The 24,191-nt window shown below is 41.0% G+C and overlaps 1 protein-coding gene across 1 annotated transcript; it reads right to left on the reverse strand.

Moving 5' to 3' along the window:
• Positions 1-97: 97 nt before the first annotated feature.
• On the reverse strand, positions 98-24,191 carry unc119b (unc-119 homolog b (C. elegans)). The gene is made up of 5 exons (XM_050039299.1): positions 23,630-24,191; positions 5,657-5,770; positions 5,282-5,381; positions 4,967-5,139; positions 98-3,153 (listed from the first exon to the last, which is right to left on the reverse strand). The coding sequence occupies exons 1-5, from the start codon at positions 23,886-23,888 to the stop codon at positions 3,041-3,043; spliced, it is 759 nt and encodes a 252-aa protein (XP_049895256.1). The 5' UTR covers positions 23,889-24,191; the 3' UTR covers positions 98-3,040.

Here is a 24,191-nt window from a genome sequence, read left to right on the forward strand (position 1 = left end):
GCACATGCAGTTGCGGACAAATATTAGGCTACACTGACATTATAAGTATTATACCATTTGTTGGTGTTTAGCTCGACTGCTTGCCCCACACAAACGGAGGCACACACCTGTACTAACAGGGAATTCACGAAGCACCATTAAGTAAATTTATTCATCAAAGAAAGTTGATCTAATAAAAAAAGCCTAACTTATTTAAACCAGGAATCACTTTATTCATATTGAGGATTTTGTTTAAGAATATTTCATTTTGTTTTAGGGGGTGGGGAGGGCTGACATCATAAAATATGACAGCAGGAATTTGAAGCTTCATTCAAAAACCTCAATAGGAGCTTCAAACGTTAAAAAAACCAACATTAAGAAAGCACTAATCAGTAGCAGGAAGGTGTTACTAGTATTGGGTACAGTGATTACAGATGAAAAGGATGGTGAAGGTTTAACTTTGAGATAAGAGGCTGTATACGACAGTGAACGACTGTAGTGGAGGTCACTGTCTAGTCTGGTTATTACAGGTGAGTGTAATAAACTTGACGTGTGTAAGAGATGTTCCAGCAACATTTGTGTACCACACCTTTTTTTATGGTTAGAAATGAAGCATTATCATGTGAACAACGTGTAAACTCTCTCTTTCACTGACACTGTAGTCTGTATAATATAGAGGGACAACATGACAGCTCTCCAACAGAGAAGCCGTGACATCTCGATTGCCCCGCGGTGGCTGGCTGCAGTGTAAGTCATAAACCCCGCCTCCTCTGTTAGTGGACGGGACACGAGCCAAACTAAAAGATCAAAGTACAAGTCAAATAAATTTTTCCCAATGATGGTTAGTGTCATTATAGGTTATTGTTATCATGCTGATGTATGTTCAGATGTTCTTGGCTTTAATTAGTTATGTGATGCTGTAAAAAGGGGTTTGACGTCATGATTGACAGCCGTGTGTGATGGTAATCAATGGTGCTGCCTGCAATTGGTCGGATGAATGTATGGGTGGGACCTCGATATACCACTGCGTAGACTCTGGCTCATAATGACATCAACAGCGCAAGATGGCAGCAACCATATCTGTGATATTTTGGCTTCAACTTTGGAAGGAAGTGGAGACGTATTGTCTATCTTTATGTACAGTCTATGGCTGACACCCACGATATTAACAGTCAACACACTGTGATATTTCAAAATGTCCCGTAAATCTTTATTGATTTAACTTTTGTTCAGTCACACCGACATTTCAAAAACTTTACATCAGTTCAAAATAATTTGTTCACGAGTCACAATCAGTTATAAATAAATCTGTTCTACATATCTGCGGTTCTTTTTTTATTTAAAACTAAACATTTAAGTCAATCGGTTTTTATCTCTGATTAACAATCAGAGTCCAATTGGAGCCCCGTCCTAAGCACATTTGCTACTTTATTCCCTGTCACTAACAAGGCCCAAAAAAACAGTCCACCAGATTTTAATCACATTGAGCCAATGACAATCCGAATAATTTTCCACCCTTTTTTTGCATTGATTTGATCACACAACAGGTGCATTTGAGTAATTTCTTTTAAACTGACTGCACATTTTCACAGATGACCAGAGTTTACTGCAATTTAAGCAGAATCACTAAACTGACTTTTAAGTGCATCAAATCAAACAGTATGTGCAGATTTGCAGAAAAAAATGAGAACTACTGTATTTGAGTCAGCGAGAAGTGTGCATATTACGATTTAGAGGCATACCGAGTCAGTTCAGTTACTGATTCTCTGTATGATGAATGCCCTCAAATAAAAAGAGATCAACACACTCAGGTCCTAACTCACTGGAATGTGTCTGAAAACAATGAGACAGAAATGTACGAGGCAGAAATGAGATGACAGAGACACAGCAAAAGGACATAAGAGTCATGACGAGCACTGACACAGAAACAGACAGCACACAGAACAAAAAAATATACAAGATTTAAGGGTGATTTCTGCTACATTACCCCAAATCTTTCTGCTTTTTGCAACACAATTCTGACTGTAAAAATATCCGCATTTACAAATGCAAGTTTTCCCTTTCTCTCTTAGGAGGAGTTTCCAAACAGCAAAACTTAGACACACAACTTAACAACCTTTGTATCACCTAAACAAAACAATATGAGGCTGCAAGTCCAACTAGTACCCAAATGACAAAGTACGGTTATGGTCACATCAGATCAGCTCATCTTTACAATTTGACTGATGGTGGGCTCTGTAGAGATGTTGTGCTTCGAGCAAATACAATAAAGACATATACGCCCTAGGGTTAACACAGGTCACACGACTCCAGAAATAAATAAGGAATAACAGGAGAAGGAAACAGAAAACAGGTCTGATGAACTAACCACAGCTCAACGTGTAGAAAATGTGCTAATGTGTTTTGGAAATCTATTTGACCTTTGCAAACCAGATGACCACACTATTGACATTTAAATTAATTTATTTTTACCAGACCAGTCATCATGCCTCAAACTGACATACTTATGGACACACAGTCACACAAAGTACACACACACACACACACACATACACACTGAATCTGAGAAATCATTTCCCCAAAAACTGTTATTCAAGTCCTAAAAACACACGTTTTTAGATGCAATATTTGTTCCTAACCCTAACATGTACAGGAATGAAAAAAATAATTTCTATCAAGATACAGAGTTTCCTCTTTTTTCACTTCATGACGTGGCTAGAGAGCGAAAAACCATCCCATATTTTCTAAAAAGTTGTTTACCTGCTGGTTTATCACGTTACAAAAATGCTTTGTTACAGCGACGCCACACCGAGCTGTGAACTGTGTGTGCGTTTGTGTGCGTTTGCCAAACTTACACGTGCTCACAGACACAGACACACACACAGATTGAAACTGACACATCTGTATGGGCGTTCTCTGGATGGCGTAGAGATAGAGAAGGAGAGAAATGAAAAGAGAGAGGGACGACTGGATTGACACGATGTTAACTCCACCAGCGCACTCTGATCGTCCCTCTGGTCAGTCCGTACATCCACCTGTCTCTCGTGTCAGCGCGTCCTCTCTACGTCCCGCCGTTGTATGAGTAGTCCGCCTTGTTGTGCATCACCAGCTTATTGTCCACAAAGTAGAAGCTGTCGGACTGCGTCTCGTACGGGTGCAGGACCATCTCTCTGACTGGGAGCAGACACAAAAACATCACTGCTGTTAGAGCACTGGTTCCCAACCTAGGAGTAGTGACCCTCCCAAGGGGTCCCAAGATAAATCTGAGGGGGTGAAAAGATGATTAAATGCATTTGCAACAGCTTCCAACACTTCATGACAACTACCTGGATCCTATTGACCCAGAGCAGCGTCTGGCAGTCTGTCTGAGGTAAGTTGCTGCATAGCCTGAGCTATTGTAGGCTATTTTATTGAGTTTCCTTTCAGTGAAATGCTCTAAGTGAATTTGAGTTCCCTCTGGTAAATGGTAATGCAGTGGATATGTCTTGGGCTTTTATTGTGAAAGGTAAGAAGTGAAAGAATGGCTCTGGTAGGCTACATGCAGCCTTTGTTAGGGTTGAAAGGAGTAATAAAGTTTGCCATCTTGGTTTGGACTGTGGAGCCTCCATATTGTATAGGTGTGACGTGATTGGTTGATGCCTTTACTCGCGTTGTAAAAGCTAAAAAAAATTGACCTAGTTCTGGAAAAAAAACTCACTGATTATCCTTACACAATAAATCCTACTGACTCTGGTGATCTAGCACCAGCATGAGGTTGACATCTGTGGTACTGAGTGAAATTTCTCAACAATTTTAGGATGCACTGCAATGAAATCTGGCACGGATATTCATCTAATCACTTTCTTTATCTTGCAGTGTTTCATATTGCGCCAACATCAGGTCAAAGTTTCACTTTGTGCAGCACTCTGAGTTAAGATAAAATACCTGCAAAACAAATGACTTTTCTTTTCGCTTCAGCTTTACTTTGTTTTTAGTGCTTTTTAGGAAATGTTTGCAGGCTAACACGCTTAAGTGTGTCACAACCCCTCCTTTGTGACTCCTGCCTGTGACACCTGCCGCTGCATGTGAGGCGAATTTTATTTCAGCCTTTTGTTTGAGTTAGGTGTGCTTAGTGCACTTAAGTTTTGTCTGATTGCTCGTTCCCTTCCCCTCTCTCTCTGCCATCAAGCCATCTCCTCTATTTTACAAGTGTTCTGCACGAGCAGCTAGTCACTGCTCGACTGTTGAGCTATAAGCCCTGTTTCCACCTAACACTTTCGGTATAGTACCTTTGGAGGCAAAAGTAACCTTTTCAGACATGGTACCCAGACCCTAGTGTACACACACACACTTGATGTACAACTTTTCACAGTGGAAACAGAAAAAATGCGTACCAAACTGAAGTGTACCGTACTGCTCGATGGAAACACAATGTGTGCAACGCTCCCAGCTCCTTCAACACAGTAGTTCAACTTGCCTGTCTCTGTCAGTTTGTTTGCCTACCTGCTTTCTGAAAGGCCTTACACTTGCTCTCCTTATGTCCCGGACTACCTGCCTGCTTACATGCCTCGCCAGTTTGCCAAGCCCGTCAGCCAGCTCGCAATCCTGGATACCATCTGCCAAGCCATTCCCCTCAGAGACCTTACCTCTGCCAAGATCCCTGCCAACCTCCATCTTACCTTTCCAGGATATCCTCCATATAAAAGACTTGTTTTTCACCCACTTGCCAGTCCAGCCTCGGCATTTGGGCTCTGACACAGATTCATGGCAATCTGCTTATCATCAGCATGTTAGCATGCCTGAGTTCAGCGTCACAGAGCTGCTAGCATGGCTATAGCCTCTAAGTACTGCTCCTTGTGAAATATTGGACACTTACACCACTTTAGGACTCTAAAAACCTTTCAAACAAAACAATCTAAGGAAATAAATAATTCAATCAACAGAAAACATCTATCTTGATATTCAAGAATTCTACCAAATTAGTTACAAAGCAAAAAAATAGACTTACTGATTTCTTCAGAGAGAGGTGGGAATTCATAGATGTGTTCACAGGTGTTCTTGCTGCTGGGCATGCAGAAGCCGAACTCAAAGTCAAAACTCTTGAGCAACTTCTCTCTGAAATAATGTCTCTCGATCATCCTGAAGTTTTCAATCGGCATTTCTCCAACTGTGAACTCAACGCTGGAGGGTCAAAGACATACAGACAGACAGACAGACAGACAGACAGAGAAAAGGTGAGTGAGGCAGAGAAATCACAGACAGAGAGAAGAAACAGAGAGACACACATCCTTGTAAATAAAGTTTCACACACGTTCTCACTTACGTGGCTCCAACTTGCCGCAGTCGGAGAAAAGCAGGGGTGAACTGGTAACGGACAAATCGGCCTGCGTTAGGGTCAATGTCCCTCTTCTCCCCTGATTTGTCTAAGGTGAGGATCAGTTTGTGTGGAACATAAACAGAATAAAATGAAATAAATTATTTGGAGAGATTTCTTGGCTTGTCTGTGGTTGACTGAAAACAAACATGGTACAACAAACACAATATTAAACAACCCAGAAGACTAAAATAAGTGCCGGGTTACGGAAAAAATCTGCATTTGTTTGGCCTACATGTATGAAGCTGCTTTATAATGTTTGTTTACTCCATGTATTCTCAAGGTAAATAAAAGTGAAGCGAAAGAAATTGCTCATTGACTCGCCTGTGGATGGAGGTTTGGTGATTTCAAACAGCACTGTGGACGTCTCCATGTCTCTGATCTTGAACCTGGTGAAGTCAATGTTGTAAATGTTCTCGTCCGGGCTGCACAGATAATCTGACAGAGACAGAGAGAGAGACAGAGGAGAGAGAATTACAGTTTAGACACAAATACAACGGACGCACTTTTTTGTAATAACATACAAAGCACATTCATTTCCTGGACAATGTTTAAGTGAGAAGCAGTAAGGCTGACCTCAATAGCTGAGAGACAGTCGGCATCGAAAGCAGAGATATTTCTTTACTTATTCTTTGACCAGATGTTTCCTGATCTCATTTAGCAAACTTGAGGTTATATTTTATCTTTGGCAAAGTTGGTTATTCTACCACTGATGCACTCAGCAGTTTGCGTATTTTGTTGAATGCAAAAATATTTAAAACATGTTTATATTTCTAAGGTATCACCAATCAGAGAACTTCACTGTCTTGTTATGACAGTATAGAATACCTCATTTGTACGGAAGTGTTTGAATTTAAACCCTTTAAATACTTAATATTGAGTTTTAAACACCACTGAAATCATAGCTTTGAAATAGTTTACTCTGAAAACCATGTATCTAAATTTATTTGTACTGAATTCGCCTTTTAAAGTTATAATATAAAAAAAAGATTTAAGATATACTTTGGGGCATTTTAGCCTTTAATGGATAGGACAGTCAAGTGTGAAAGAGGGAGAGAGAGGGAGTGACATGCAGCAAAGGGCCACAGGCTGGAGTTGAACCCGTGCCACTGCAGCAACAGCCTTATACATGGGGCGCCTGCTCTATCCACTAAGCCACCAACGCCCCCAATACATGTTTTTTTCAGTGCTCATTAATTTAGATCAAAAAATTCAAGGTGCAGAATATCAAAAAGATAAATTCAGGTTGCTCAAATTTGACTGGTCAAATTCAGATCCAAAAATTTTAACCCCCCAAAAATTCCAAGAGCAAAATCTGGCCTACACAGGTTAGGGCAGTCATTTCAGCCTTCATACAATTAAAAAAATTAACAAAATTAACAAAATTTCCTGAAATTGCAAATCAAGAAATGTCATATTGCAATTTCAAACAGGTGAATTCAGAGCATGGTTTTCAAAGCAAAACATTTCAATGCCAAGAATTCAGTGGTCTTAAAATTTCAGTAGCTGGCAAAATTGAAATACTTAAGTCTTGCATTTGCTCCCATATATTTGCCAGCTTTTCAATATGTTTACTGTCTTTATTAATAAACATATTGAGCAGAGCTATTAGATCACTGAAATTACGACTGAAATAAAATATTGGTTAAAATGTTGGTTTGACATAAAGAAAAGCAAAACTTATCCGCTGCAAACAAACAAAGAGAATTAATTCTCCAAACAAACACTAGTTGCACCGCAGTGAGAAAGTCGTAATCTCAAGAGCTGCTTTGCATTCAATCCTCTGCATGAACAAACTGAAATAAGAAAATAAATCGTCTTAAGGTGGCTGAAACATACACTCAAACATTCACATAATTACAACTAAAACAGCCCTGCAGCAATGAACAACATATTCAAATAATCTTATTACTTCAGTCGTTTCTTCGTTTTTAAATCACTTCACCTTTTGACAGCTGACTCATGTATTAAAAAGCTCTCTGTGACCATTTGATGTGAATTTTTGACATGAATCTTAATGTAAGACTGTGTTCAAGGAGCCATTTCCTCACAAATACTGTTGGACAACACAGGCACGCACACATGCACACACACACAAGCACCCAGTAAAAACGAGAAGCGAGTTATTTTTATTCCTCTAATCCTTCCTGCCCTCACCAGGCAGTGTCAATGCTCATTAGGGTTCCCCAGCAGAACACACACTTCCTGCTTCCTGCCTGATCCGATGATACCGCAGGCCAGCAGGTGTAACTGCAACATTTCTCCATCATCATCTCCACTGAGGCCTGCTCCCTTTCTAGCCTCACACCAACAGCCACAAAGCTCACATGGAGAAATTATAGATACATTTGGGATGACGGTCAGTAAATGTGTGTAGATTAGACACACAGATTAGATGATGACACACAGTGCGTCCACTGAATCTGCTGACAGTAAGATGACCACATCTGTCTGCTAAAAAACTAGTGGAGACATCTATCAGGATAATTTAATCGCTGATGACGACAGCTCCGGCTGGCCAATCAACCCACCAGCTGTCTGTATGACACATTGACAGCTTCCCACCAAAAAACATGACAACATGACATTTCCAGATGCTGCCATCAGCTCCCAACTGTAAATCTAATGCAGTTTTTGCTAGATTGATTGAGTCAGTATCTAACTTTTAAATACATTTATAAAAACAATGACGTTTCACTTGAGGCAGTGACTAAAATGGTCATCAACAACCTTTTTTTTCACTAAAATAAGACGTTGACGAGCTAAAAACAGGTGTTTGATGATTAAAAACTGTGATGAAATGTATGTTTTGTTCTCGTTGAGGTGCCTAAATGTAAGTGGTGGGCTATCGGACAGTCAAACTGTGTATTTTGCCCACTTGTACGTGAGGGATGTGTGCAGATTCCCAGAATCCCAAACCAGCAGCGAGTTAATGAAAGCAACATAATGGCTTCAATGCAAAAAAGGGGTTGGTCGGAACAAAAAGAATTGATCTATGGACATACTTACGTAGACATAGAGACGCCCTGTGGCTACAAATTAGGTGAAAAGAATACAACCAACCTGAAGAGACACTTGAAGGAGCACCAACCTGCTATTAATGCCACGGTGAGTTAGCTGTAATGTTAAATGATGAGTCTGAATGTTATGTTGCTTCCATCCATCCATTTTCATCTGCTTTTCCAGGGCCGGGTCACGGGGGCAGCAGGCCAAGCAAAGCACCGTCCCTCTCACCAGCAATGTTTTCCAGCTCCTCCTGAGGGAACCTGAGACGTTCCCAGGCCAGGTGAGATATGTAATCCCTCCAGCGTGTTCTGGGTCTGCCCAAGGGCCTCCCACCAGTGGGACGTGCCCAGAATACCTCTAATGGGAGGCACCCAGGAGCCATCCTGCTCAGATGCCTGAACTACCTCAACTGACCCCTTTCGCCGCAAAGGAGCAGCGGCTCTACTCTGAGCTCCCTCTGGATGTTTGAGCTCCTCACCCTATCTCTAAGGCTGAGCCCAGCCACCCCACAGAGGAAGCTCATTTCGGCCGCTTGACTTGAAAATAACTGCTGATTCATTACACCTGGCAACCAACAGTTACGCTCAGCTGTGGCTATTCATAGCACCGGCATCATTAAGTCATCACATGATGTACTTGTAAACCATCGCTGACATCAGTGAGATCTCAGTCATCATCACTAGACATCAGACAAACAATTACATTACAAACTACTTAGCAACTAACAATAGCATAAAAAGGTCATAGCATGGGGACATAAAATGACGGCTCCAATGTGAATAAAAAGAATGATAAAATCACACAATTACATATTTATAAATACATCCTAATCAAACAGACTTTCTCTTTGTGGTTATTTTGTGTCTCTTTGAGGTATATTTGTATCTTCTTTGGTCATTTTGAGTCTCTTTGCAGTTTTTAGCATCTCTTTGTGGTCATTATTTGTCACTTTACGTACTTGTTAATTTGAGTGACATTTTGCAGGTGACCGGGGAGGCTCCTGACAATTAAGGCCACTGGGCCTGTGCCTGGACGACCCATCCAGTAATCTATCCATGACAGTGAAGCATACAGCTTATTAATTAAACCCTGGTATCAGATTGGTACTTGGCTATTTATATCGACTGATACCCAAAGTCTAGGTATTGGTATCAAGACTGAAAAAGTCAGACGGTGCATCCCTAACCTGAAGTCACAGCACATTGTCGACTGCGTTTACTGTACGAGGTGAGTGTTCCTGACAGGGCTGATCTGATTCTTCGTGACGCTCTGATGCCTTTGCTCCTCTGTCAGTCTGAATGCTGAGGTCGGCTCTTCTGAACACATCAGCTCTGCGTACAGCACTGAACACACTGCTGCACAACACCTGAAGATTCTCACAGCCTCCACACACACACATGAAACCAACACCCTCAGCAGCCACATCTTTTTAATTAATAACATACATCATCTATGGCTGCGTGGAGTGGGAGCACTGATAACAGTTCTGCATTAGCGTGTGTGTACGTGTGCACGTGTATAAAAGACTGTGGCACAGCTGGTGGTGTCCTTGTCCCTTCTCTAACTGAGTGCTAACAGTTGCCTTTGAGCCTCCTAATGAAGTCCCATGAGGACATTGAGTTTGAATGAGAGTTCGTCGTCCATTTGTGTGTGCTCTCACTGCGTCTCAAAAAACCTGAGGTGTTTGTAATAAGCTACAAGCAGTCTGTTACCTCAGGTCACACACACAAACCCACACAAACACACGCACAGAAGGAGTGTAACTTGCTGCTAGAGGCTAATGAAGCCACAAACATACTCCAGTTTATCACTGTCAGCTCTCCTTCTGGGCTGTGATAGTAAACACCTCCAGACAGGCTTTGTGTGTGTCTCTGTCTGTCTGTGTGTGTGTGTCTCTGTCTGTGTGTGTGTTTAGAGGTCCGATACAAACAAAAGACAACCCTTGAGAATTCAAAGTGTGCAGTGAGGTGTCTGGCCATCAAAGTCAAAGCTGAATGATGCAGCAGACTGTAAACAGTCAAAGCTGAATGATGCAGCAGACTGTAAACAGTCAAAGCTGAGCTGTGAGTGTTACAGTGACTCTGCAGCGGTCAGACGCTGCTGGAAACAGGATGCTCGTCTGCAAACCACTTCTCCAAACTTTAACATCAGCAGGTTTCAACTATAAATCCTGCAACGACTTCAGACTTCATGTCCTCATCACTGGACAAATGTATTCACCGGCAGACACCTTTCACTTATAGTAACATCTCATACAGTATGTGCATGTCATCTCTGATGGGTGTAGTAAAATTTATTCTGTAAGTAAAGAGTAAAATTTCTTCAGTGTTTCACAGATGTGCCCTTGGAAAGAACCAAAAATCCTGCACACAGTTGGGTAAAATTAATAATTTTAAAATCTTTTACAGACAAGTTTATGATCAGACACACCTGTCTTCTTCCAGGTCTGCAAAAACTTTGTAGTGGCTTTATTATGGAGCAGTTACAGGAAAAGCAAAAGCATTATCACCCATGTTGCAGATCACCATGTTTCTCTATAATGTGTCTACAAAACAAGACATGGCCTTTTTTTGTTGTAGTTTTGCAGCATGGAATCAGATCATGACTGCTCGTGGCATGAAGGGGAAAAAACTGATTGCTGATTTGCTTCTTTATTTAAACAACACAGGTTAGTTTGGTTACATTGTACACTGATACATCAGTTGCTCTTCTATATTATTTCTTACGAAGAAGCTGCTCAAGAGTTTGCTGCGACAGTTGGGTTGATATCCAGTTTTATCAGTCCATTCCGCGACTTTGGTAATCCTAGGACAGCCCTAACCAATCCCATTGCTCTTGTCTAAACCTTACCAATCCAACCAACAAAGGCAACAAGTACTAGCCAATCATAAGGAGTGCAGGGCGGGACATTCCTTCCGTATCCCCTGATCTGCAAATTTGCATCCGGTCTAGTGTACAAGCTTAAACTAGTTTGATTTTATGCAAGCTTGCTGAGTGTCATTATGACAAATTCTGCCAAATTAAAAACTAGCCTATATCCGCAACCTGTGCCTATGGTGTCAGGGCACTAGATCCAACTTGTATTGCATTGGTATAAGCAATATGACAACGTGATTAACATAATATCATGTTTATAAACAGACTAAGGAGCCACTTGTGTCTGACAGGTTGTGGGCAATATGCTGCTGAGCCGAGCGTGGCAACATGAAGGAGACAAAATTTCAGTTGAGGTGGGAGGAGTTGAGAGGCACAAGTTGTGTTTGTTTACTAGAGCGTTCATGCGTTTTTTGGTGTGATGAGAGGAGACATGGTAGAGATAGTCTCTCAAGAAAACTAAAACCAATACGACCAATATGACAACATTTTGGATTTGAAGCTGATGACAGAGGCAGTTTCTATGTATTTCTATTTATTTGTTCCTATTTATTCCTGTCCCCTGTCTGTAATAACTCTGTTACCACCAGTAACCTGATCAACCTGCCCTGAGATCTTAAGGATTACAATTTTAGAAAGTATATTAATGACAAAGCAATGACGCCTCAACGCTTCGTAATAAATACTTTGTGGTAAAGCCCTAAAAGCTGCTGCAAGGTGGACTATTGACAGCACCAGAGTGAACTTATAGAGCAGCACAGACAGAAAAGAGACGCACTGTGTACCACACATCAAAACAGTGACGTTTTTTATCCTTTCTGTCTGCTCACCACAGACATGATAGAAATCACCAATTTACTGGCTAAACCGACCACACCAGGTCCACAGTTCAACACATACTGCACCACATGACCTAGATTCAGCCAAAATAAACAGCTCTGAGCTCGTTTTAGCAGTTCACCCAGATAACGCTGGGACGCGACACATCTTAGGAACCTTCTAGTATGAGGTTTTAAGATCACTGGCTCATGAAACCATATTAAAGGCTTATAAACGCAACATGCATGCCGGCGACAATTACAGCTGACATTGATAATGGGATCTAGTTCAGTCTGTCCCACTTGAGCTACAGGTGGGTGGGTCCATCCTCACTGCAAGTTTCCACAGTTACAAGTTGCCACCTCCCTGCAAGTAGGATACACATTTACTTCAACCTGACTGTGTGAAAATGTGATGCATTGATTTTAAAGCAAGTCATGGAAGTTTTATTTAGATTGTGGGTTTTTAAAATTAAAGTAAAGACAACTTTCAGTCAATTTAAATCCTCCTGCAACCCTACGTCTTCATGTGAGGACATTGCATGTTGGGATTGCACCTTATACTTCATTATACACTAATCCATGTAAAAATAAGATGGCCTAACCTCTATGCCTGAGTGCAGCCTAACCGAGCTGCTAACATGTCTGTAGACTCTCAGTCTAGTTGTGAATGAAACGTGTCCACATATAAAGCAGAACTGGTAGCCTTATATAACAAGTTAATTGGCATCAGCATATGCTAAAGCTAAAATCTCATGAACAGGTGGCAATTTGTGACAAGTTTGAGCACTTGAGAGTTTGGTGAATGCGACAAGCAAGTAAGATTTAATGTAAGAATGTGACAACGCTCTGGCATGAGGCCCGTTGTGCGATTGTGTTTCAGTTCTCACTCTCAGGTTTGTTTCAGCTGTAGGTTCATTTTGCCAGCGTTGCATGGCGTGGCATGAACAACTCCATTTATCCCACATGAGCTATAAGCTTCCCCTTCAGCTCAGTGAATTCTTCTCTAGCATATACAACCCAGCCTAATGTATATGGCTGGTCCTCTGCCACTTGGAGCCCTCTGTCCTGTTGGCATGGAAACCACACATTTTGTCTCCTGCCCCCTTGCTCACCACACAGCGGCAGTCGGTGCTGTAAGTACCAGGTCAGGTTCAAGAGCATCACATGTGGACAAACACACACACACACACACACACACACACACACACACACACACACACACACACACACGTTGTTCTCATTGCAACGTGACAACTAAGATGCTCCTGTAAATACACTGTATGAAAGACAGGGTCAAGACAAGAAAGCAGAAGACCAGTGTATGTGCACTGTTATAAAATATATTCACCGTTACGTATAATATAAACAAGCTGTTGTAAAAATTCTCAGGGAAAAACAACAAAAAATATGCATCCATCTAGTCAGTATTTCAAATGTTTCAAAATGATAAAGTATTGTAAGCATAACAGTGTATAAACTAAACATAGGAGGCTGTTTGAGACATCCACATGCATATTTTACTGTGCAATTTTTAGATTGATCAAAAACAGACAAATAGAGTTACCAATATATCACTGTGCTGATATTTTTTTGGCTGATCTCGACTTAGACTGAACGGGTTTTAGCAGGACATTATGTTTTGTTGGCTGCATTTTTATGTACATTTGATTCCATCTAACTATGTTTTACAATTTTTTAATATTCAAGTGAAACATATTTCTGTTGTAGTTGATTTTATTTAAGTTTTTACTGATAAAAAAAGGATTTCGTAAGTGTTTACACTGACACAACTTCTACAAAAACAAAACAAAACAGAACAGAACAAAACAAAACAAGAAAATTGAGCATTGGCTGAGCTCTTCCCAATACGAAAAACGCAGCCTCCACCTGAACCTGAAGGGCATTACAGTATAACAGAATGATAAAAATATGACATGAATACGGCGCAACTTTGGTCTGTGTCGGTACCAGTTCAGCGGAAGGCGGGGGGCAATTAGGCCCAACACAGCTCACATGGACTAATCCAGTTTAGTTCATTGTATGAAGGCAAATCCAGTAAGTCACTGGAGGGAGGAGGCAGCGTTAAAGCAGCGAGAAGAAAGGAGACTGGGATGAAACTGGGGTTGCTCCATTGCTTGAAATTCTTAAATGAAACTCCCTACATGGTGGTTTCCTGAGCATGAAATATGCCAAATTAGAGGAAGCAGTTCACCCAGAGGAAGCTGTTCTAAAATACCATGTCATCATTTTCATTTTTTAAAATATGCATTGTCAGTCACTATGAATTTTGAAACTGAACAAAAAGAGAGCTGTAATGCAGAAATCATCGAGCTGTTTAAATGGCAAATGTTAACATGCTATCACGCTGAATTAAGATGGTGAACATCTGATGCTAAACGTTAGCATGTTAGCCAGCATGACTGTAGACTCTCAGGGTCTTTGGACACCATTTCCATATTTTTTTGTCTGAAATTGTTGCATGTTTAAAAACAAATAAGACCTCATGTCATGTCAATCGTGTCTACACACAAACTCAGTAACTTTCACCACCATTAGTTTTCAACAGGTTTGATTTTCTGCATTGTTTGATCAAAAAGCAGTGAGGAACTCAGATAGCTTACTTTCAACAGGACAGACAATAATATTTAGGCGGAAGATGATGACAAGAAAGAGGATTTAATAGAGGCTGAGGACCGCAAACAGACAGGAGACATAGAGGGAGGATAGCTCGGGCCCTTCAAGTAGCTGCAGTGCCAAATGGAAAACATGGCCAGAAGTGGTGACAGCCAGGGAGGTACCTCCAGTGGAGAGAAGGAAGGGAGCAAATGTGTCTTTTCATTTTGCCTATATCGCAAATTTTCGTAATTAATAGAACAATAAGTCATCGACCTAGTGTTTTCTGCGGGCAACGATTTTTATCAAATGAGGGATTCAAAAAACAAATACAAAAAAATACAGGCTGGGTGTGCAAATGCCTTCAGTCTTGCTTTTACGAAAATCATGCATTTTTTAGCAAGGCTGTGCTCACAGATCATTAGTCTCAAGTCAACATGCCTTGGCAAAAACAACTGAGAGGGGATTTTTATTCATGTTTAAAATGCACACTCATGACTTGAAAGTACAGCTGGGAGACAAATTATGCAAATATCATGATATTTTTGGGCTATATTGTGATACATGATATCTCAGTATTTTGAAATCTCCTCTAAAGCATGACATAAATGCTCAATTGAACACTTTGATGCATACAATCACACCAGCATGATGATTCTAGTAGTCGCTCCACACATCTGCACTGAACCCTTCTTGTTTATATTCATCAGTGGTTTTGGAAACATATTGGTTTTGGTTTCTCTGGCTGCACTTTATTTGGTGTGGGTGGAGATGTGGACATGCAGAGTTTCAGGCATTCTTGAATTTGTAGTGGGTGGCATTGCAAATGGTAAACACAGTACTACCTGGCACCCCAGTGCCCCTACTGCAATCCTCCCTCCTTCAAAACAGTTTTAAACATTTAAATTCAGTATTTCATCAATAGTCAATGTCAATCCGTTGCTTTCCATCTTGCATTAGTCCAGAGTTGTAACTAAACCTGGACTGAGAGACCAGATAACACTTTTATTAAAATTATGTGCGCCTATGGAGTGCCAACACGCCCATATATTGTATGCACAGGTTTCATTGCATATGAACGCATGTTTATGCACGATGACGTTAGCTTTTTCAGGCTGCAGTTTTCTAAACACCCTTGCCTGCTGACATTTATCAGATCTAATAAACAGTTTTTTTACTTCCACTTTTGTCACAGACCACAGACCTGGAGGAGACTGACAAGCCAGCAAGATAATCCGACCACAAGACGAACTGCCGAGCAAGCACATCAACTTAATGTTGCTGACTACACTTTGATAAGTTTAAAAGATGCATGGTCGCTCAGGGTGCAAATAAGTGTAATAAATTACTGGATTTTTGTGTACATTTAGATATTCAGTTTATAGGAAAGTGTTTTCAGTAACAGAACTTGTTTTTTTTTTTTTTGTTTATTTGCTCAAATTCAGCTGAAAATAAAACACTTGACATTTAACAATTTCCTCTCCTACGCACAATAAACTGTGATAAAGTTTGATCGCATGCAGGTGTACAGGAGCGACACATCTCGTCCCTGTCTTACTGACCTGAATTGCTTGCCGGTGACCTCAGCGTCATGGCAACAGTGCTGTGGTGAAAATGGTGATGGTTTTAAAATAAGGGACAGGATGAGAGAGGGAAGAGAGGCTGAGATTTGCAGACGCTCTCATTAGGGCAAACACAGTCTCTGAAAATCTGTGAGTTGTAGACAATATGTGTTGGGCCTTCCCTAATTATACGACCCATCAGTGTCATCTTATAATGATTCTGACAAGCAAATGAAGTTGACCTGGTTTCATCACCTGCTACCTCATTTAACTTCACAGTACGGAGCATTTAACTGCATCAGATGTGCACCAGCACGCTGCTAAAAGAGTACAAGCTGACAGGACTGCTGGCCTAAGTGGGTTATTTGAGCTCTGGGCCTCATAGGTTGTGAAACTGAATTTATTTCCACAGATCATCACTCGGTTATTTTTCTTTGACACCAAAGGCCTCGCAGGTCCACAGGCTGGTTCACACACAGTCGAGTTTGTGAAAGTGCTTCTGTCGCTCAGCTGACACAAAGTCTCGCCACTGTGAATCCTTTTAAAGATACTCAGGAAATGTAATTTAAGGCTGTGAAACTACATCAGTGATGTTTATAAGTATGGCTGACAGCGAGTGTTCTTTTGATGCTTGGTGATTGTTCTTAGACTTCTCAGAGACTGAATGTAGCTCAACATCGACTACATTTCTAAAAAACAATGCGATGGTCAAACCCCTGTTAAAACCTAGGGTGCGTTCGTAAATTAAATGTGATGCTCTACACTAAAATAACAGGCTGTTGTTCGAGAAACGGAGCACTCTATTTCTATTTCTGAGACATTCACCCTGCTTCGTCTCCTCAGACACAGTGTCCAAAGTACGCTCTGAAACTCTGAGAGTGTGGTGTTCTGAGCAACCAAACAGCGCACTACAGCGCTCCGAATTTACAAACGGTCCAGTTTGTGCCAGGGTGCGCTCAGGCACTCAGGATGAGCACTTCCAAATGCACCTACATACTGTGGCTATAGAATATATTTACTTCTGATTGGTTTCCAGGTGTCTGTCAAAATATTGGGACTAGATAAGACTGCTGCAAATCTGATGCTTCTACCCTGTAGGCTCCTAGTAACCATAGCAACAAAGACGATGCTTTACACTCTATAAGTTAAACTTGTTGAAACTAACTGGAAATTAAATAAAAGTACTCAGATAACCAGAACATGTTTAAAAACTTGATTGATTTTCCTGTACATTAGAATTGGCTGAGGTACAAGTATGGTGATGCACTACAAAGTGTCCAAGATATAGAAGATAATACATCAGTCAATCAGTATTTTCCTATATCAAGACAATTCATCAATTAAATCTGAGGAGGGCTGCTGAAAAATCTGTCAATTGCTGTTTCAATGCATTCTTAATTCTAATGAGCGATTAATCAGCTAATTGTTGCAGCTCTACATCTGATGTTATGCTTTTCTCTAACACCAGCACTTCAATCAGAGTAAATATCAGCCTCAAAGACTCAGTTGCATTAATCAACAGCAGCTTGATTACTGAAGTTGTTTATCAAGTAAAACTGCCAAACATTTGCTGGTTCCATTTTTTTAAATGTGAGATTTTATATTGTGTAATTGAATATATATTCAAGACATAATTAGCATTTTTGAAAACACTGCAGTGAGTTTTGGGAAACAGTGATGGGCATTTTTCACAGTTTCTGACACTTTATAAACAAAATTAGGACTGCAACTAGACAACTCGGAACTCAGTACATGGAAAGCCACTTCAAGTTGGAGTTCATACTTGTAAATTCAGGACAAATTTATACCTGGACTTCATGAAGAAGCAGTTGTTTGACATCACACAACAATAGCAGCACCCATGGACGCGCAAAATGTAAATGGTAAACCACCAGCTAAAAGGCAACATAAGTATATAACCTATCATTTAGTAAAACTTGTTCTGCTTGTATATTGATGCCAGAATATGTTGTATGTATTAGGTAGCTGGTCACGATCGTTCACATATGCAAGAAGGCCGCACGACTGAGAGTTCAGTTTTGGATACACTTGCCAAAGAAACACGAGCTTGTTACAGTCAGTTTACGACTGGCATCATGCATCTGGAACACTCAGAGGTGAAGCTGGAAATCCTGACCTTGACTGGAACATAGCATAACAATAATTTTGCAGACAATCTTCAAAGTTTTGCCTTTTATTGATAGGACAGATGAAAGAGAAATGTCAGGGGATGACATGCAGTGTGGGGTCGCAGGCTGGAATTTAACTGCGGCTCTGGCGGAGGACTCAGCCCACATGGGGCACACGCTTAACCAGGTGAGCCAGAGGTCTTCCCTTGCAGATAATCTTTTAAAATACATGTATCGTTTAGTCTATGAGACACTGCATAGCTAAAGGTTATGTCTTACATGGTTTTGTTTTGACCAAAAATCTATAATCCAAGGTAATTTAAATTCAATGATATATGATTTTAAAATAGCATCAAACTCTCTCATTTAAGAAGCTGGAATGATGAAACTTTTGGCTTTTTTTCACAGTTTTTGCTTGCTAAATAATAAATCAGTTATCAAAATAATTAGTCAACTGATCGATGAATCAATTTATCATTTCAGCTCTAAACAAAACAATTTGATTTTTTCTGAAAAAATAATCACACTGAAAATAACTCAGTAACTAACTAAAAGAAACAAGTGTCTGCAGAGGAGCCTTTCTTACAGCTCCGAGGTTCGTGATGGGTTCACTGACTCGACAGATTAAGATTCAGTTAAGAACATAAGTTTGGATCAGATCAGTCAACTGAGCAGAGAGCCTGTTCTGTCTATGCAAATCTTTACCAGATGGATGGAGCAGAAAATGATTAGTGGCAACTATATTTAAAAGTCACTTTTCTGAGGATTTGTCTGACAGAAAGTGAAGCTCCAGGCAGCTTCAAGCAGCAGAGTTTTTGACTCAGGACTGTTGTCAAGTCTGGCTGAGCTGTGCTGAGTTTTACCATTTGTATCTCGAGAGTCAATTTCAGCCACTTGAGAATGTGCAGCAGCAGGAAAAAAACAGACGCGTCACAAAACAACAGAAGGGCTTCGGTGGCTTCTTCAGGTTGTTTCCTGCTTTGATTGAACGCTACAAACAATGTCAAGCAAGTGCAAGTGTGTACATATGTCTGTTTCCGTCTACGTAATCCAACAAGTGACAGCACGCTGTTAAACAGGGGCGCAGAGGAGAAGAAAGAAAGGGAGGAAAGTAGAGGAGGAAGTGTGTGGGAGAGCAGAGACGCACGCTCCGCTGGTTGTAACCACAGGGAGATGCTTCACGTTGCCGTAGTGATTCAAGCGTGTATCCACGTTGCTGTGGTGATTCACATATGCCTCCTCTTGCCTCCAGCGATGATGCTGCGATATAGGAAAGTGAGAGTTTCCAAGACCATAACAGGGTCCAGCGTGGGAGACAGAAAAAATACGATTGTTGCCGTCACTCGGTTGCTGTGCAACTGGACAACAATCCCCTGCATAGACTCACTCATGAGGACTGCAAGCAGCAGACGTAGAGCTATAAACACAAAGATAGACACGTGTACTAAATGTCATAAAATACAGCTGCAGTGAAAGGTAGGGCTGCACAGTTAATCAAAATATTATTGAAATCACAATATGGCCAAAATCGCAGGAGCTGCCATTTGCGGATAGAGGTAAAAATTAAGTTTCTGTATTTGCCACCACAGTTAGAAGCCCCTCTGTGTCGTAAAAACACAGGGTTTTTTATGTGAAACTGCTTTATTCAGTGTTTCTACCAGTTTAATTCACCAGATCAGTTTGTTTTGGAGAGGAGGAGTCCTCAGCGGATAATTCGGCTCCCAGTAAAAACCTCAAGAACAATGAACACTGAATGAATCTTAATCGGGAGTGTACGCTTGGCAAATAGAAGAAGTGTCAGCTCGTTGCAGCCTGCAATCCTCAACATTAGATGCCATTAAATCTCACACACCGCTCCTTTAAAGAAACTACCAACTTTACAGGGACCATCAGCAAAAGAAGGAAAACACAAGCTGAGCCAAAGGATGTCCCCGGAGCTCTTCCTCTAGTAATCTGTGATTATGTTGGACTGGACGAGGGAAGTCTCTTAACTCATCACCATATAAACTTCCTGTATTACCTACATGAAAAAGTAATAAAAACAAGGCAACGAGAAATAATATGATGAAAAAATATGAGTTTAGTGAAGGTATGTTTGCTGCAGGAACAGTTTCAAGAGAGTTAAAAGATCATCAGTACATGTGGAAGTAAATAAGAATGTGTGCTGCTGAGTTTAAACACCCACGCTGTTATAAAAAGCAGGAAATCCGACAGTGTTTGCATGTTATCACACTCAGTATGTATCGTAACGGCTAATGTAACCGTGTTGTGTAAGTAAGGTATTACACTGGCCTTTAAATAGTCCAATGCTCTGCTGGCCACCTGTTAGCTAACTACTGGTTTAAGACCTGAGTTGGTGATGGGTGTAGGTGTTGCTGTGCACAGAGGAGATACTTGGCTGCTATCGCTCCCTGTGTTTCTCTATAAGAGGCTTGTTTGAGATTTAGAGGTGTGACATGATTAAAAACTGCATTAATAAGTAATCAGCAGCTTTTTTTATTGTAACACGATGAATATGTAATAAAAATGAGCTATTTGAAGCTTTTTCAACACTAAGTGTGGCAATAAAAATGTCTCAAATGGCAGAAAAGGCCCTTAACCATGAAAATACATGTTAAATTGTTTTTTTCATCAGTGAATAAGCAGCTCCACTTGTGTTTAATGATTGTACACATGGAGCCTAAACACTATGTTAGTTTTTGATTACGATTTCACAGAACAAAATACATTATCAGCTATTGCAATATGACACAATGTTACAAATTAAACTACCTAACAACACTATATAATGCACTTAAATTAGCTCCATCTTGATGAACTGCAACAATAAAATACTACTTACATGTTTATGTGTCAGTAACAATAATGGAAAAATATAATATATAACAATCACAGGGGCTGTTTATATACTATACTTTATACTTTATAAACAAATAAATTTTGAATGCAATTTTTGTACTTGTAATGGAGTGTTTTGACATTGCGGTATTGCCACTTGTACTTAAGTAGCAGGGAGAACAGGTTGGTTGTAACATTGATTAGACCTGGCTCCCTAGGGAGGCGCTGTTAAAAAATGTTGGTGCTGAAAGTTGGGGTCAGAGGTCACATATAGGGTCATATCAGGAGGTACTTCACATTGAGGTGTGATGACTTTTTAGAGGTTTTAGCGGGTCCCTGAACGCAGCACAGGCGGAACTCTTCTGTTTTTTCCTCAGCAGTAGTTTGAAGAGTTTTGAGTTGCAGGATAATTGATCACTCAGTCCGATCAGAGCTGATCGGATTGATGGATGAGAGGAGCAGCTGTTTGTGAGTGGCAGCAAACTTTTAGACCCAGCATAATGAATGATATGGTTTCAGTCTTACTGCACCTGCCGTTCTGCTGCTCTGTGTGCGCTCAGAGTACTCCCTGCATTACAAGATGGTGACTGAACAGTATCGATAGCACACATACTGAACAGTCCAGCTCCAAAAATAGAAAATTAAATTGTGGTGGCAGATGTTTTAATCATGGCGGGCCACCACGAATAATGATGTGTGGGAAACCCTGTTGCCATTAAACGTAGGAAAGGAGAGCTACAGTTTAGATTGTTTTTTTCTTAGCTATACTACAACATGTGATTGTTAGTTTATAGTCACATTCTCTTTAGGATTGGTTGTCACATGTGTTGTTCTTTGTTTTGCTATTTAAGGATGAAAAATGCACTTACAAGGATGATTTTCCCTGCTTATGTTCTCTTGACGCAGCTGGTTAGGTCGATGCATCTCAATAGAAAGTTTACATTAAATTTAACTCTTTAAATTCATTTATAAGATTGCTTCCATTTTTTTTATTTTGACATAGGGACCCCCAGCCTTACTTTGTGTTACAACCAATCCCACATGGGATGGTAGTTAAAAGTGCACAAAACGTATTGACAGTCCGTATCTTTTAAACAGGAGAGTGAGGTCACTCCATTTCTACCTGACACTTTATGCTTCCACTTTTAGGCTTCCATGGACCGAAATCATCATGATGTCACACTAACAACAACAATCACTTCTGGATAGACAAGTGGCAGTTGAATACAGTTGTGAAGATACATAAAATCCGCAAACCAGTTGATTACTGTTGTCATTTTAAGCTCTAACTGTGATGTTTAAAGATATACAGTTAAATAAGTTGGTCCAACGTATCTGATATTTCTGCTGTGCTCATTTTATGTACTTTGTTGCTTTGCTAACATCTTTGATAAACAAAGTCTACCAGCATGGAAGCTGTGATGTGCTGCTGTTGGCGGGGCTGCAACATATTGATTCTTTTTTTGGTGAGCCTTTTGTGGCTAAAAACTAACTCATTGAGGCAGCTCTTGCTCGGCGATATTCCATTTCACGTACGTGACGTGATGCTTTTCTACCCAAATAAGCAATGTGATTCGGTCTATCGAGGATACAGTTTTTGAGGGATTCAAATGAAAGAAAAAAGGGGGACACCCAACCCTGTGCTCCCCTACTTTATGGTTATTTTTACTTAAGTTAAAAGCTCTGATACAACAGCACTCTTACTCTCCTGATGGTGTGTACAACATTCCTGATAAGATTATTGTAAATCCAAAGCTATCAAGAAGAGGTATTCATCTGTCATCTAGATATCTGTTAAAAACATACACAAACAAAAATGTGATATTACAAACACAAACGAACATGACACCTGGGTGTTTTAATTCTCTGCTCAGCTGAAAACTTCAGCACTGAACTAAATGTGAACTCATGCAAAGGAAACATGCAAGCTGCTTTGGAGGATGACCCCTCTGTCATCCCGGCATCACACTCTGCACCTTTCTAGTCTAATAAAATCATCCTGAAGTGTCGGCATGGTGTCGCTTAAAAGGATAAAATACAAGCCATGCATGTTCAGCAGTTAACTGTCATCTGCATTGGCACTGGGACTCCTTCACAGCTCTGTCTTTCCAGCCTGGTTGCACTTATTCAAACTGCACACATGATGTTTTAAAGCTCCTCTTCAAGCATCACTCACCTCCATGATTGAGCACTAAACTTAACCTCTACACAGCACTGCCAGGCTGACAGGTCACCAGAGGAGGTTTAATGCACATCTGCAGACAGGTTAATATTTACCAGAGAGGGGGGCTCCCGTGATGCATTACCATGTGTTTCAATAGGGCCTATGTGGATTACATAAATAAGGGGACACAGTAATGACGTGATACATGACTCATACAGGAGCTGTAACACTTCAACACCTTTGTCCTTCTTTGTGTCACTCAACAACCGACACAGCAGCAGTGAACTTACTCTCTGTGATCTTCTGCAAACCCAGAACATCCTCCGGAGTGATCACCGCGCTGCCGAGCAGGTCCTCCTCCGTGGTCACCGGGACCCCCACGTCGGTCGAGTTGCAGCCTTTCTTCACTTTCATCGCCGCCGTTTGCTTCGGGCTGCCGTTACTGCTGCTGTCCGTGCCTGCGGTGTCTCTGCCCGGATTATTACCGGCAGGCTTCTTAGCGGTTGACGGGTCCTGGCTGTTGCCTCTGCTGGTACAAGAATAGCTCATTCTCCGCTCCTCCTCCCCCTCTCCTAACCCAGGGCTTCCAAGATACAAAACAGTTGCCTCCCTCTCCCCCTCCCTCCCTCACCGAAAGATGCACAGTTGCTGTCTGTTATCCGGTGCTTAATTCAAATCCGCTTCGTCTTTATGAGCCTGCAGTCTGTCTCCGCAGACGGGTTGCATGTAAGCGACCGCGGCTCCCGTTGGCTGAGCGCAATATGCGGACAGCGGGCTGATTCCTGCTGCTTTTCTGCGCAGCTGCTCTCTGAGACGCTTTTTCTGTTGTGTCAAGTGAAGCTAGAAGTCTGT

This window comes from Epinephelus moara, chromosome 3 (assembly GCF_006386435.1).
Source record: "Epinephelus moara isolate mb chromosome 3, YSFRI_EMoa_1.0, whole genome shotgun sequence".
NCBI classification, from domain to species: Eukaryota; Metazoa; Chordata; class Actinopteri; order Perciformes; family Serranidae; genus Epinephelus; species Epinephelus moara.

Coding starts and splice junctions, on each gene's coding strand:
- unc119b (XM_050039299.1), bottom strand. CDS start 23,888: ATGAGCTATTCTTGTACCAGCAGAGGCAACAGCCAGGACCCGTCAACC. Junction 5,382..5,656: donor CACCAAACCTCCATCCACAG/GCGAGTCAATGA, acceptor TCCTCACCTTAG/ACAAATCAGGGGAGAAGAGG. Junction 5,140..5,281: donor CTGCGGCAAGTTGGAGCCAC/GTAAGTGAGAAC, acceptor TTGACCCTCCAG/CGTTGAGTTCACAGTTGGAG.